Source organism: Diabrotica virgifera, chromosome 5 (genome assembly GCF_917563875.1).
Source record: "Diabrotica virgifera virgifera chromosome 5, PGI_DIABVI_V3a".
NCBI lineage: Eukaryota > Metazoa > Arthropoda > Insecta > Coleoptera > Chrysomelidae > Diabrotica > Diabrotica virgifera.
In genome coordinates this window covers 250,369,502-250,386,955 of record NC_065447.1, presented here as the reverse complement: position 1 = coordinate 250,386,955, position 17,454 = coordinate 250,369,502, and the positions used below count along the sequence as shown (strand labels likewise).

Below are 17,454 nucleotides of genomic sequence, written 5' to 3'. Positions count from 1 at the left end.
TCAAATGGGATTCATTTTTTTCGAATCCTGAGAAAACTAATAAGTATTTTTGAAAAATTTAAATGCAAAATGAAAGATTACGTTATTAGCGAGGTCCGAAAGTCCCTGAGAACTTCTATGTTTATTTTAATAGTTACAGGGGTGAAAAACTAAGAGAAAATTTAGTGTGATTTTTAATTTCAAATATCTCATTCAAAATAAACTTTTTATTTATTCTAAGGGACTTCTAAGGCCCTCTGTAATAATTTAGTCTTTCATTCTGCGTTTAAATTTTTCAAAAATATTTATTGGTTTTTTCGGGATTCGAAAAAATGAACAATGTCCGTGGTAATATTTTCCAAATCTATCTTTGTCGTACAATGCACTCAGTCGAATAGAATATTGTCAGCATATTGTCAGTCAGACAGTGACAATTTTAAATATTTGACATGGCATCGGGAATATTTTGTTGATTAAATAATATTGATAGTGTATTTTTGATAAATATGTAATTGATTTAAGACGTGAACTTAATAAAAAGTTATTTATTGTTTATTATTTATGGAAGATCCAAGCAGAGAATACACAATGATATTTGTTGTTAAAGATGTTCAAAATTGTAATCGTTTCATAGTAACAATATATGTATTATTAAAAAATCACTTTTCCTCTTTTCTCGATTGATTATTAGTTTTTATTGTACAGTAGATAAATTATTACAATCACTGAATACATAGTTAGTGAAAAAATTATCATATTAACTGAATTAATAATTAAGGTAATTAATTATAGAAGTAACAGTTATCCAAGAACATCCAAAAGCCATCTTTTGAAGAAATTTGCCTTGTAAAGACAGAAAAAGTAGGGATAGCCGTAAAATATTTGAATTATGCACCGATGGCCTTAACACAAAATCGTTTGAATAACATTTGAAGTATCAAACATCAGCTAATAACTAATAAATGGTATTTAACAGAACATTCTCAAATTATATCTACTTCAGTACTTGGAATATAAGGGTACCGAATTTGGTGCTACTCAAAACTTCCGTAGGGAGACTAAAGATTAAAATAGAAAAGAAAAAGAGAATATAAGTGTAATTAATTTAACTTTTTCTTAACTTTGTACGCAGGACCTCAGATTCCGTCTCCAAAATCTAGACAGAACAACAAACATCCTCCTCCGCAGTCGAGTCCTACAGCACAGCACAAATACAACTTGTACCAAGGAGTCGGCGGTCAACAAAATCCTAATGTAAGTAAACAGTTGTAAGACTTATATTAATCGACTTCTGGGTTTTTTGAACGACTCGTATGTGGCCCTGTCAAAGTTGTACTACCCTTGTAGGTAGCTTCTTCGAGAGTATCAGAAATACTCAGTTTAACTAGAGCTGAGAAACCAAACCAACGGCTGGAGGAAGGATTCATCGGGAGTACGGTCCTGACAATGATAATATACATCACGTTGTAAACCGCTGCGATATTTATCAGTTTTTAAATGATAAAAACACAGTTTAAAATTATTTTGTTAGTTCCTCCACATTGTTATAGTGGAAACATCATGTAAACCCCGCAAACCTGACGTGAGTACCAAAAACCACATCTATTATATTTATATTAATAATAATATAACCTATAAAATATCCAAGAAATATAAATAGGACCAGTTTTGGGCCAAGATCCACACCGGTTTTTGAACCGGCGACAGGGCCGGCCTTGCAACGTCTCCAAAATTAATCAAACATGACTTCGAATAACACCATGAACACTACACAAACTACATCTCACATCTCATATTCCAGTGTTGTTAACACGTTTAAACAACCAACAAAAGACGAAGCCATAGTTCTTTCTAGTATTGAAGGAACCAAAGTTCAAGAGTACATCATAGCCGTCGGTTCAATAGTTGGTCCACGTAACGTATCTTTCGCTTCCAGAATAGCCAATAATAGAATATGTATATATCTCTCTTCTAAAAATATGGTTGATTCATTGCTGCATTCCCACAAATACGTCAATATAAAAGAAACTCAAGTAGAAATAAGAAGACTTATCACTCCAGCTCAAAGACTGATAATATCAAACGCTGGTCCTTCTGTTCCAACCACGTTAATTGAACAAGAACTACGTAAAATGGGTATAAGCGCCGTCTCTAAAATGACTTTTCTTAGGGTAGGAATGCCTGAGAGCGAATACAGCCATGTCTTGAGTTTTAGAAGGCAAACATTTATCACACCTTTAGAAAATATGTCCATTCCCGATTCTTTCATGATCTCTCATGATAATACCACTTACAGACTATACCTTTCTATAGAAGGATTCAACTGTTCAAAATGCAAGACTATTGGTCACCAGGAAACAGAATGTCCTGACAATGCTAATACAATCACTTCTAATGCAACCACTTCTAATACAACCAATCTTGACTCAACCAATTCTAATCCACCCACTTCTAATACAACAAATCCTGACCCAACCAATTCTAATCCAACCACTTCTAAAGCTCTTCCAGAAACCTCCCAAAACACACAATATATAACAAATCTACCTTATAACCAAACAGAACAAAAACCTTCTGACAAAGCCTTAATATCCACCTCTAACGATCACCCAGCATCTTCCCAAAATATATTAGATCAGATCCCAGACGTACAGGTCTCTAATAACCAATTAGAATCTACCATAGAAACTGACGACATGTCAAGACCTACAAATAATACAAATGAAACAAACACTTTAAAAATAACAACATCATCAACTTCCAACAAGATCAGCAATCTTACTCCATTAGAAATAACACAACCTAAAATTATTCCAAACTTCACAAAACATCCAAAAAGGCTGATCTCATCGTCTCCAGAAATCAACGAAAATACCACACAGACCGATTCTCATATCTTCACTTCTCCAGTAACAAGGAAATCAAAGAAAAAAACAAAAACGTCTAAAAGAAATTCTCGAGATGAACTTTTACTTTCCCTAGAGACAATTAAAGACAAAATCGCAAACAGATCACCACCATTTGTCCTTAACTTCGACGAAATATGTGACTTTCTCGAAAACACATTAAACGCAAAACATCCCGAAATAACCTCAAAAAACTATTCGAACGAAACAGCCGAATTAATTCAGATCCTTAATTTTGTTCACGCTTATACCCACAATTCAAAATTAAAAAATAATATAACTGGATTAAGAAAGAAACTAAGCCCCAATAATTTCTCTTCCACAGAAGAGACCGATGAAACACATTCTCAGTCAGAACTCGAAAATGTCTAATCTAACCCCTATATATTACAGTGGAATATCAATGGGTTCTACACCCATTTAGAACAATTAAAACTTCTAATAAACGAAACATGCCCTAAGATCTTATGTCTTCAAGAAACCCATTTTAAGCAATACAATATTAATCTTCAAAACTACCAATGTTTTCCAAAAAATAGAATAGCACAACAGGCAAGTGGCGGAGTACATTAAGAGTGTCCTCAATTTCAAAAAGAAAGAAGATCCCATAGAATCACAGACGATGACCTCAAGACAATCCTCACCAAAAAGGTTTCATCAGTGTTAACATATTTAAAAGACATCAAATTGTATAATATTAAATTAAATTGTATTATATATTTAATGTAATACTTTGTATTGTCATATCCACTAATAACCCTGCGCGGTTGATGTGGTTTTGTGTTTTAAATAAAAAAAAAAAAAAAAGGATTCATCTCTGGATCTTATGTAAGTGAATCCTCTCCAGACTATTGGTTTTCGCCTTTAGGTAGGTTGAGTATTCGAAATACAGTGACCAAGAGGCTTCCCTCTCACCCTGCTTTTCAAGGGGTTGTCCAAAACATGACATTATTCAAATATTGGAATACGAAGAGTTGATAATAATTGTGATTCTGACTTTTGAAACTTATTTGACTAACTCATTTAAAAAGTTGCTCTGTTAAAACCATGTTTTCATATTAGATGCAGAGGTATCCAGCACCAATCCAGAGACCAGTAAACTTCCAACAAATGCAGCAAACCAATTCTGTGAATCAGAAACATAGAAGCAATTCCAACAAAACACCAAACCGACAGTATTATGGAAATCAAAGTAAGTTAACTCTTCATTCTTCTTATTATGGTATATTAAGTGGAAAAGGACTGTTACTAGTATAATTACGTTGGTGAAGGTCACTTTTAACAATGCTCAAACAGTTTTTTGGAAATACGGATTGGCCACGTGTTGACAGCTGACAACCGCCATGTTGCAAGGGATCAAAAGATGCCGCTCTTCACGAGGTCGAAGACATTTTCCCACATTCCCAACCATGCCTTACTCTGCTGTGGGGAAACTGATCTTTGTTGTAATGGCCGCTAGGCGAACAGGATCATCAATATATCATTACAAAGATGTAGATTTGAGCATTGATACAGAAGTGTTCTGATTTTGAAATCTTCCATGAAATTATTCTAACAATTACCTTTCAGTTTTGTTGTAAATTTTTGACATCAGTGCTTCGTTTGCTTTGTTCCATTTCATCCACTTCACACTGTTTCCACAGTATACAATATCATCTATTTTCTCATTATTCGTTCTGTGCAGTATTTTCATTTTATTACTGCAGATTTGTAAATGGTGTAAATCTTATGATAACCTGTAGAGGGCGCTACTTGTTCAGCTGCACGGAGCGAATACTCTTTATCAATGTATTGTTTATGTTAATTTTTGTTTGTTTTATCGCACAGATTATCACACATTTCAATTTTCTTAAAGCTAAGCTATCTTTTTAACCTGTGAAATTTATTGTAGAAAAAATGTTTCAGACCAAAACGAAAAGTCTGACGACGGAAAAATAACCGAAAACGCATCTCTCAACAGCAACAATTCGTCTGGAGGTGGAAAGGCCACTCTAGGCGCCAACACCGGCAGCTCTGTCAACGTTCCAACCGAAAAGGTAAAGGACAACATAAAGGAAGAAACTGCTGCGTTGAAAGACTAAACAATCTTCCTTTTGTTTTGATTTTAATTAAGTTAAGTTCCAAAAACTACCTTGGGTCAGCCCTTAGAGACGTTTTTCGATGTAGCGATGAACTTTTAGGAAGAGTGAAAAGTGCGCGTTTTTTTTTCATTAATTTTTCTAGCGTGTAGCGATAAAATAATGACTCAAATAATTTTAATTTGCAATTGAAATAGTGTTAATTAGATGTGATGTATTTGGAAGCTTAGTTTAAGTCTCTATTGGCTGGCTTGAGACAAGTAAAAACTGAATTTTGTGTTTAATGATCTTTTAATAATTATTTTGTGGAAGTAAACGTATATATTTCTGTTAGTAAACGTAAAACCATTATTTTTGTACCTCCCCTGCTTCACCTTTCTACAATTTAGTAAATAATAACCAACTGCTTGTCTAGACCGAAACGTTAAATGTGGCAACACTATCGGCGTGTCAAATTGACCAAATTAGTGACATGCCTAGTTTTTTTATTAAATTAAATTAAAGAAAACCTGAAATCAATAACATGCTCTTCTCTGTTGGAAGCATGAATGATAGAACAATGTGGTACTGATACACTTACAAGCATCACTATCTGTTTAAGAATAATATGTTTCAAATATAGGCGCGAAAAGAAGCCTGTATGTTGTCTTTTTAATTTTGCATATAGCAGTAAAGACACAAAAAAATATAAAGTACTTTATTGCTTTTCAAAATATTTCTGACCAAGATCGATACATTTTTGCCTATGTTCAAACAGTTATTTAAGTCTTCAGTTGACACTTACAAAATCGCTGTTTTAAAGACATGATGGCTTCTTCTGGCGATTGGAGTCGCTGCCCAAGCATTGAATTCTTGATCTTTGGGAACGTGAAGAAGTCGTTGGGGCTTAGGTGGGGGCTATACAGTGGACGATTTAACAATTCGATGTTTTGAAGCTCCAAAAACTTTACCACAGTACAGATTGCCATGGTGGTCGCCAACATCCGAAACGGATAGGCACTACAAGAAATAGAAAAAATACTCTATTGTCTTTTAGGCAGTGTGAGCACTAGAATTGTTCTTGATGCCGTTCGCCGTTGTGTGTTGCTTTGTCCGAGTTAAGCGATAACTTCTGGTAAACAAACGGTTATATACCAATCAGTAATCACTCTTCGATCTTCTAAAGCAATTGTTGCCACATGACCAGATTTCGACACAAAAGTTGCAACTATTTTCTTTGACACACTTCGAGAAATGATCACTTTTGATGGTTTTTCCTCATCGTGAAACACCCACACCGCGGATTGGTGTTTATTTTCCGGTTCGTAGGAGTAAATCCAAGATTCATCGTCACTAACAATACTATAAACGTTTTTTGAGCTTCCTTTGTTGAATCGTTCCAATGTTTTTCGACACCAATTGACGCGAACCGCTTTTTGCTCTGGTCCACCATTGCCTGGTCCCAAGCCCAGGATGAGAAAGGAGGAGGGTTGTGCGTGAGGTTAGCAACCTCACCACATAAAAAATAATATTGCTAAAGAAACCTCTACAAGCCTCGGAAATAGGACGGATAACGCGATGACGAAAATGGCCACGGAAATGGATTTGAGAAAAACAACGTACATAGGATGTTGGAATGTCCGAACAATGTTTGAAACAAGTAAAACACATCAAGTGGCAAAACAAGCCCTGGATTACCAACCAACTGGAAAAAGAAAACAAGGCAGACCAATAACATCCTGGAAAAGAAATATTACCAGAGAGCTAGAAGACAATGGGTTAACATGGAAAGAAGTGAAAGCCCTGGCCAGAAACAGAGATGAATGGAGGGGGACTGTAGAGGCCCTATGTTCCAAATGGAATCAAGAGGAGTAAAGTAAGTAAGTAAGGAGTAAATCCAAGATTCATCGTCACTAACAATACTATAAACGTTTTTTGAACTTCCTTTGTTGAAGCGTTCCAACGTTTTTCGACACCAATTGACGCGAACCGCTTTTTGCTCTTCTGTGAAACGGGAAACCAACTTCATAACTCCTAGTTCTTCATGTAGGATCTTTTGGATCGATGTCTTTGAAATGTTCAAAGATGCCTATATCTCCTGGTATGTTACACGGCGGTCATCCTTAATTAGCTGACTAACCGCATCAATGTTTTGCTGTGTGGCTGCTCTTTTGGGTGGACCTGGACTGGATTCGTCCCTGAGACTGGAACGACCACGTCGAAATTCGCAATACCAGCAGGAAATAGTTGACTGGTGTGATGCACAAGGATCTACAGACCGAGCGAGTTCTATAAATTCCACGGCTTCGCGCTATGCTTCACGCAACCGTACTTGCGTACTTGTGTTTCGAATTGTGTGGTCGAGTGGAGTAAGAATTTGTCAAATTTAAATATAATCGTTTCTACTGATTCATATTTATACTAATATAATATAATATATTAAAGTTTTTAGTATTGCTAATATTAAAGTTTTTAACATTGTTTTTTAATGTAATTTTTTTCCATTAATAATTATATTACCTAAGTACCTATACTAAATTTACAATCAAGATGCAGTAGAAATAAACAAACCAAGACACGTTAAATGCCACTAGGAGCACTCCCGAATCATAATTTACAATGTATATACATTGTAAATCCCAAATCATGAAGTTTATACATTGTAAATTATGATTCGGGAGTGCTCCTAATAGTAGCATTTAACGTGTCTTGGTTTGTTTATTTCTACTCCATCTTGATTGTAAATTTAGTATAATTAAATATTGCACCTTGCTCAAAAAAATATGAGATAAATACCGCGGTTTTTTATATGAAAATGCAAAGCAAAATATACAATTTGCAGAGTAAGTTCTTGTTTTTTTTTTTTAATAAGATAATACAAATTGTATGAGAGTACCTACCTATAGTTCATCCGCTATAACTTTTCCCATGCGGTACGATTCATTTTCAATCAAATTAAGTCAAAACATAAATTGAAACGAACGTCGATGTGTATATACATTTTGTATACTGTATACTATATACTAAACACATCGGCGTACGTTTCATTTTCTGTTTCGACTTAATTTGATTGAAAATGAATTGTACCGCATGGGAAAAGTTATAGCGGACGGACTATATAGTAGCTACGCCACCTGAGACACGAAAAGGATGAAATTAATTCTATTTTTTTTATGGAGAGTTTTTTAAAATAGGTAACATCATTACAAAATATTTTGTTATTAATACAAGTAATTGTTTGTTATTATTTACTGAGCCTTTATAATTTTGACTAAGCAATTTTATAAACTACTACATATTTGGAAAATAGCATTTAAAAAAATACTGTATTTTTTATTTATAATACAAAATATTATTATTCATTTTCTACTTAAGTACACAAAAAAACTATGAAACTAAAACAAGAGTTTAAATTATAAACACAAAACTAAATACATAATTTCCCACAACAGTCAAAAACCACACTTAAAATTTTTTAATAATTCACACCACAGAATATCAGTTACGCAAATATTCAAACAGAATCAACAACCAAACACCTAACGTAGTCACAAGTACGATTGCGCGAAGCCGTGGAATTTACTAACTCACTCAGTCTCTAGATCTAAGTGTGTGATGCTTCATTCCCAAATACAGAAACCATTTCAACGAGACATTGCTGTTGGGATAATCATCTCCGAAAATTATAAAAAATGTTGCTCGATAATGTTCTCTGCTAAGTTCCATTTTCCGACGGACTTGCTAATTCAAAAATTACCGTATGTGCACGACTTGTATCGCAATGAAGCTCTCGATTTATGTCAAGAAAAGATTGAGGTTACATTTGCGCCCTCTAAGCGACTAGATGCTAAAGTAAAAAGACAACTTTCTTCCTAGAATTTGTTAGGCCGACCCCTCACTGTCAGGTACACCTGAACAGATAGATCTGTCGGATATATCATCAGGTACACCTGACAGGTCTAACTGTTCAGGTGTACCTGATAGTGAGTAGCCGACTTTAAGCTTTACCTAAAGTGTTGCCAAATTTCAGCGTTTCGATCTAGAGTAGAAGTAAAGAAGGCTATGATTAAATTGGAAATGGTCTATGAGGAGGCAACCAACATCACACTACCTAGATAATGTAATGTTGGTTGCCTGTCAACATTTCTGCATTGATAAAGACATTCATCTTCAGTTGGAGGAAGAATTCCCTGGAATATACAGGTTTTTGATTTAAAGGATAGAAGTCTATCTAAAAAATATTTAAGAATGTGAAACTGACCAGTGATTAGCAAAATGATATTGCAGAACACGGTCAAACTTGTAAATATTAGGTACAAAACTCGTTTAAAGCAAATATGTACTAAAAGCTGTTTTATATCGTTATTTTTAAGCTGCAAATTGATGCTGCCGAAAAAAGCCAGCGTCGTCGACAAAGGGTAGGCTATCCCTTAAAATATAAATAATATTCGGCAATGTTTTAATATATTTTTGATATAATTCCGTGCAATCTTAATGGTTTTACGTTTACATCATTTTGGATTAATTTGGTGCTGTATGTAATGTAAACTTAAACAAAATTTCTCAAAATGCGTATATAAAGTACTATCGCGATATTAGATTTACGAAAAAAACGCTTGATGGAATTGAACATTTTTTGTATTGTACAGTTTGTGTTTCACTCAAAGTCTTTACACCATTTTTTTTATTTTTATATCTGTTAGTAATGTAGTAATGTAAATTTGCAACATGAACTATTAGCATTCGGGTTATTGCTCTATTTATTGTTTAGAAAATAAATTATTCATACATAGAGACTCGACTTTTACATCACACTACCTAATAGACGTGTATTTTATCAGGGATATTGATATATCCACCCTCAAGAGATTAGGGTGGGTATTTAAGCACAATTACTATGAACAAATAGTCAATGGGGAAAATTGTGAAATCGTTATTTTGTTTATGAATAAAAAGATTAAACAATTGAATACGGGTGAGCTCAAACCCATATTCTCGCTGGATGCATTGCAGCGTAACATCAACTTACCCTAATATTCTGCATCAATCGCACCTTTTTGAGCTAGGGCAAAATGGATCAATTTCATAAAGGTATGTACTCATTTTGGCATATATTATTGATATTCTCTTTTCATGGCACATGCAGTTATGGTACAAAATATTAACGACTTCAAGCTTTTATCACATGACAATGATCGACTGACTCACATTTTTTTGTACTCGTAGAAATCGGCCCCTTAAAAATTTGGTCATTTTTGATGTCTCATATTTCCTAAACCTGTTGGCCGATTTAAGTGATTTTTTGAACATGTTATAGCCTGCTTTTTTAAAAATAGCAATGTAATAATATTGTTGCTAAACAGGTAAATTTTCATTGTATACCGGGTGGACCAATCAAACTGTGTTTTTTTTCTCAAAGTTCGCATCACCCTGTGGAATATGCTAGCATTTATAAAATACTGAAATTAAAATCCAACTATAGCCTCAGGTTTTCTTAACATTCTATTTTTTATTCATTCGTTTATGTTGGATAATAAAAAAGTTAGGTACTTTAACAACTACACTAGGTTCGCTTTCAAGATGCAGTAGAAATAAACAAACCAAGACACGTTAAATGCCACTAGGAGCACAACCGAATCATAATTTACAATGAATATACATTGTAAATCCCAAATCATGATTTCCAAAGTTTATACATTGTAAATTATGATTTGGGAGTGCTCCTAGTAGCATTTAACGTGTCTTGGTTTGTTTATTTCTACTGCATCTTGAAAGCGAACCTAGTATAGACATGTTCTTCATCAATACACGGTGTTTATAAATAAGTGCGACAAACTTTAAGGGATAATTCTGCATGAAAAAATAATGACAGTTGGCTTTATAAACGTATGTCCGCAAATGTTTCGTTTCCGAGATAAGGGATGTTGAATTTTTTCTTACAAACTTACGATTTATTTATTGCTTTAAAACCAGTTGAGATATGCAAATGAAATTTGGTAGGTTTTAAGAGATAGTTATTGCGGATTTTTGACATAAAATTAAGAATTCTATGTTCACCATTAGCGTGAAATTTTTGAAAGTTTCCGTTTTTTGTGTGTTTAATTCTACAAAAAGCGCATTTTTCTAATTTGTTTTGAAAGTTTTTTTAGTTATTCTATTTAAATTATTTTTATGAATTTTATCATACAACTAACACATATTATCACTCAGTATTCATTTCTAGTATTCTTTAGTTACAAGATAATTTTAACCCAGATGTTACGCATTGGGTTAGAAATTAGTACACACAAACAAAAGATTTACCTGTTATCGATCGAATCTGCTACTACTTATCGGTACTTTAGTACTACCCGGCATAGCTTGTATACTGTGGAAATATAGACATTCACAACGAACAGTAGTAGTACAAGAACATTCAGTTTCATTATTCACATCAATTTCAATAATCTCATTGTATCATTTTTACTCTTCGACATATTCCTCACTTTACTACCTCTTAATAAACAAACTGTACAGTCAGAACATGTTTTAATTTTGTCAAGTCTTCTAAAAATGTCGATGTAAATTTCTTTTTTTAGCAGACGCTCCCTTTCTGTTTTGTACTATAGTTTTGCGAATAACATTTGCTCTAGTATTAATTTTAATATGTATAGTGGATACTGCCGAAATATGCCTGGGATGACCAAGGTTTACTGTATAAAACCACCGATAAAAAGACGCAACATTGTAGAAAGTATACTAGTTCAAAGTTCGGCCGCTCTTTCTTTGCTCATGTTTGTCATTATGGATGAATTATTTTTTGTAACACATATCGCTTCTACTCGCAGAACCATTTTCAATAGAATAGATCAAACAAAGACAGTAATATAATGGAGGATTGTGGTTGTTACTGAGAATTTCGAGTTTTAACAACATCAAAATGCAGTATTCTTATACGAGGCCCTTAGAACAGAGGGGTGTAAATGCCAAGTTTAGAGAACACTTTGTTCCAAGTTCTAGACAAATTAAAAAAATCTAGATAGGTACTACTTAGCGTTGTTTTCAATGACGTGTAATTTTTGATCATTTTATTATTAGTTTATGTAGAAAGTTTGAAGCCACCATGTTTTCTATGTGTTTGGGAGTCCATTTTTTTATTTAACCCAATTTCCTAAATATTATCACTTACACCCCTTGTGTTCTAGGTCTAGGGACCTCATATATGTATACAGTGATGAGTGCGCTAATAATCGGCGAAATAACTTAAAAGACGGAAAACAATAAGTTGTGAGATAAAGGAGATGAAACTAGTAGAGGTGGGAAATTTAGCGATAGTAACCTATAAATTTGCACTGTATTGATTGTTTCCCACCTTTAGAGGTATCGGACGAGTTTGGCAACTATCACAGTGACAGTTTTAGTTGACATACTCCTCTGATACGTCTAAAGGTGGGAAACAATCAATACAGTGCAAATTTATAGGTTACTACCGCTAAATTTCCCTATGTTTTCCCCTACATATAAACCGCAAACCGGTTGAATCGAAGAGTGTGAGCGGCGAGCGCTAACGTATGCACTACGTGGAGCTGCTACACCGAGCTCAGAGCACTCACGTATGGATAGGTAAAGTTTGTTTAGCAGTAAATGGTTGACTTCAATTAGTGCGGTCGTAAATATTATTAAAGTTATCTGGCTTGGCCCATTGTTAAGACCGGTCCGGAGCGATAAGCAAATGAGGTAGACAGAGTTGGTCTTTTGACAATTAACACTGACTAGACGGTACTCCTAAATTTATAATAATTACGCCGACAAAAACAAAAAAACGGATGTAAAATATATTGCTTTGCCTTATATACCCGAAATTAATGTTTTCAAAAGAGTTTTAAAATAAATTAAATCTATTTTAATTGCTAAGATTATAGAAACACAAACATTCAAACATATTTAAATTTTACCTGAAACCGGGCCTTTTATACCATTATCGGTCAACGCAGGATGTTTATAGTCGGTACTATTTGAAGTCAACCATTTACTGCTAAACAAACTTTACCTTTAAGCTGAATTTGTCATTACACGTAGATGTGAAAATTAGGTAGGTGTGAGAATTATATTATGTTGAATTAATTTGAAGTTAGAATGTCGATAAAACTTATGTTCTAATATTGACGGCTCAAAATTCCCAGTACCAATCACCTTCCTTCACCATACTGCTGTTTATTGTTGTTCACTGCATTACATTGCGGATGGAAAACAGGCTTAATTTCTATGTTTTATGGTTTTTAGATAAAAAGAGCCTGGTAGACAAAATAAAATCGTACCCAAGTGTTACCATACATGTGCAAAAAAAAACGGGTGGACGAACTGTATCAGTTTAGGTGATATGGATATGTACAGAAAGTCGATAAAACGATAAGTAAAGAGTGGAATACCTATTAGACGCTGGGGAGATGATAATCACACACACACATCAGAGAAAAAATATTGAGGTGACTATCTGTTGGAAGACGTAGATAAATAACAACTTAAGACCAAAAACATATTGAATGTTTTCATAGGATCTTAGTACTTTATAATCAAAGATTTTAATCCAAAATAATGTAACTATGTATTTATATCTTTATACTTTTGTAGTATAAGCGTATGTGTTAACATTCCGAAATTTTTGTTGAGTGACTGAAAAAGTATACAAACGTAAAATTTTTTTTTATTAGAAACTTATGTGTTAAAAAAACCAAAAACCTTAAATATAGTTATAGGGTTTAAGACCTGGAAATCTTTAACTTCTTTCAATCCTGGGTGCTTCTACTATATCCGTTAGTAGCATTTCTGGTGTGTGCAAAGCTTGGAAGTTACCCCCAAGCGAGAAAAGCGTATACCTTTGTTGTGTTGTCTTTCTAATATTTTAACCTGAGAATTCAATAAAAATACCAATGCAAGTATACTTGTAGACTAATTCAAAACGAGATGATGAATGTAAGTGTAGACATTGATTGCAGAGGCAAGACAAAAAGTGTCTACCCCCAAAGTTAACTGGGTAAATTATCAAGAACGTAGCCCCAAAAAAGAATAAGGTTTTAAAATATCAACGTCAATTTATTTCATGTGCAATGGTTTTATATCGAAATTGCCAATATCTTCTATTTTAATAACAGTTTTAGTGCTTATTAGTTGTATTAGTGCTGCTAATATCAAAATTTTTTGAATATTGTATAAGATGGTAAAATCAACTGTAAACATAGTTCAACAACAGGAATGGTGAATATTTTAAAGTACCAAGATCAATGAAAAACATTTGGTAACTCTCAATAGACAAAAAACGTTTAGGTATACAGGGTTTCCCCGAAAATAGTGCGTTCCTTAAAGGTATAGGTACTCTGGGCTAATTAGCAAAATGCAAGGAAAAGTTATTTACCAGCAATTTTATTGCTGGAATCGAATCTTATTATTGTATGTATTAATAATATAGATATGCAAAGTCCGCAGATAGTGTGCTACTTTTTTTATAAACAAAATGGCGCCCGAAAATCGTGTTTTTTTCAATTTTTGCTCTATAACTCCAAAGATTTTAACTTTAGACCAAAAACACCCAAATAAAAATTCACCACAATTAAATTCTGCATAGAGACGTGTTTTTTCCGATTTACTTCGACGAAAACTTTCCCCGCAAAAAGCGGGTTTTTCCAACAAAATCTTTAATTTTCAACTAAACTTTTAGATAAGTAGTTGTTAATCAATAATTAAATAACTTGGTAAAGTAAAAGCCTTTTCCGTATATATTACAATTCCAGAAGTCTATGGAAATTTAATGAACAGTTTAGCAACAATTAAAATGTTAATTTAAAATTTACGGTCGCTATAATAACGACAATAATTATGATGCATAAGAATAACTATGATTTTTTCATAAAAAGACAATATACCTATCTAATGTACTTTACAGAATTGAAATTGGACTATTTAAGCGGCCTCAGGAATATTTTAAAATTATAAATAATTTTTTGGCTTATAAACAAATAGAATATCTCGGGAAATATTATGACGAGTGGTTCCTGAGATAAAACCGGTCAAAGTTGACCGAAATTTACGGCAAAGATATAAACAATAGGATCATAATTTTCAAACCATCACCTTTTTATTTTTGTCCTCTTTCTCCACACCAATTTTCATATCTTTAAAATCCTCATAACATATATTATTATAATAAAAACTATCGATAATACGTGTGAAAATTGCCAAAAATAGCAAAATTCCAATCAAAAATTAGGTTGGAGAAAATATAACCCTCAAAGTTCAAAATCGGTATACGTTAACAAAATGCATTTTCTCGGCTTCCCATGGAGCAATTTCCTTCATTCTTTTTTTGTTCCCTAATAACTCGAGTAGAGCCATCGAACTAACGCATTATTAAATGCCAAACTTGCTTTTGTTTTGTTATAATAGATTCATTTATTTATAAGAACAGAAAATTACATATTTTTTCCAGTTGTAGACTTTTTTTTAGATAAACTTACTACAAGTGTATCTTTTAAAGTTAAAACATAAATATTCTCATTTGAAAGCTGTATAATTATTTAAACAATTTTTATTTAAACAAATTAAAACGTGTTATAATAAATAAATTAATTTATTCTAACAAAACAAAAGCAAGTTTGACATTTAATAATGCGTTAGTTCGATGGCTCTACTCGAGTTACTTGGGAACAAAAAAAGAATGAAGGAAATTGCTCCATGGGAAGCCGAGAAAATGCATTTTTTTTTAACGTATACTGATGTTGAACTTTGAGGGTTACATTTTCTCCAACCTAATTTTTGATTGGAATTTTGCTATTTTTGGCAATTTTCACACGTATTATCGATAGTTTTTATTATAATAATATATGTTATGAGGATTTTAAAGATATGAAAATTGGTGTTAGAAAGAGGACAAAAATAAAAAGGTGATGGTTTGAAAATTATGATCCTATTGTTTATATCTTTGCCGTAAATTTCGGTCAACTTTGACCGGTTGTATCTCAGGAACCACTCGTCATAATATTTCCCGAGATATTCTATTTGTTTATAAGCCAAAAAATTATTTATAATTTTAAAATATTCCTGAGGCCGCTTAAATAGTCCAATTTCAATTCTGTAAAGTACATTAGATAGGTATATTGTCTTTTTATGAAAAAATCATAGTTATTCTTATGCATCATAATTATTGTCGTTATTATAGCGACCGTAAATTTTTAATTAACATTTCAATTGTTGCTAAACTGTTCATTCAATTTCCATCGGCTTCTGGAATTATAATATATACGGAAAGGTCTTTTATGTTACCAAATTATTTAATTATTGATTAACAACTACTTATCTAAAAGTTTAGTTGAAAATTAAAGATTTTGTTGGAAAAACCTGCTTTTTCCGGGGAAAGTTTTCGTTGAAGTAAATCGGAAAAAGCACGTCTCTATGCAGAATTTAATTGCGGTGAATTTTTATTTGAGTGTTTTTGGTTTAAAGTTAAAATCTTTGGAGTTATAGAGCAAAAATTGAAAAAAACACGATTTTCGGGCGCCATTTTGTTTATAAAAAAATTAGCACACTATCTGCGGACTTTGCATATCTATATTATTAATATTTACAATCATAAGATTCGATTCCAGCAATAAAATTGCTGGTAAATAACTTTTCTTCCCAAAAATGGCCTATTCTCCGATAATCAGCCCAGACTAAGGTAGAAGGCACAATGTAGAGCAAAATAACATTTTTTCTAAATTGATCCATTTGACCAAAAAACGAAAATATATTTTGATATGCAAATTGAACTCTGGCAACAACGCGCAACTCAAAAATCTAAAGATTAAAAAAGCAGGTTTGTAGGTCAGTTGCATCTGGTAGGTAAAATAATGTAAATATCAACCAAACCCATATCCATTATTTTGCAGGTAGGTACCTACGATGTCAACAACCCCAAAAATCACACCTCAAAGTAAATAAACAAGGGGTTATTAGGTTAAATTTCCACAGTCACAGCAAGTTCTTCTAGGCTACGTTTCCATGTCATTCAAATTTATGAAAATAAAAACTCACTTATATGGAGAACAATGCAATTTTTTTCTTGGAAACGGTTAATTTTAGAAAAAAATTTTATAGGACTTTTTTGTTCTAAATTGTGTATTATATCCATATCTTAAAGGAACGCACTATTTTCGGGGACACCCTGTATATTCTCTCTATGAAAAGTGGTCTAAAAAATCATCCGTGTATCATTTTTAGCAAGACGTAATGGGTCCTTGCATTGATTGATTAAATTGTTACTCGATACTCGTTCAAGCATCTATTCACACCTTTCGAACATCCTGTGCTAACATATAGAGCAGAACTGTGGTCATTTACACAAAGGACAAATAACTGCTTAAGAGTTTTGAAACTTTGTAAGAAGAATACATGAAGGAATATAAGAGCAAGGTTTGTGGCGCAGGCGTCAGAAAAGGTTTTGGCCTTAGAGGACCGATGGGACAATGAGCCAGAGCAAGACCTAGCCTTAGGTATCAAGA

The 17,454-nt window shown here is 33.1% G+C and overlaps 1 protein-coding gene across 3 annotated transcripts in view; it reads left to right on the top strand.

Moving 5' to 3' along the window:
* Positions 1 to 9,736, top strand: part of LOC126884816 (protein PRRC2C) — a 53,165-nt gene extending 43,429 nt beyond the window's left edge. For 2 of the 3 annotated variants that reach the window (XM_050651063.1, XM_050651062.1), the window contains exons 14-16: positions 1,112 to 1,233; positions 3,948 to 4,077; positions 4,791 to 9,736. In XM_050651063.1, coding sequence (XP_050507020.1) covers positions 1,112 to 1,233; positions 3,948 to 4,077; positions 4,791 to 4,966 — 428 coding nt within the window. In that variant the 3' untranslated portion in view covers positions 4,967 to 9,736. Of the gene's footprint in view, positions 1 to 1,111; positions 1,234 to 3,947; positions 4,078 to 4,776 lie in introns of all 3 variants that reach the window. The other variant, XM_050651064.1, reaches the window with a different exon arrangement.
* Positions 9,737 to 17,454: the final 7,718 nt, after the last annotated feature.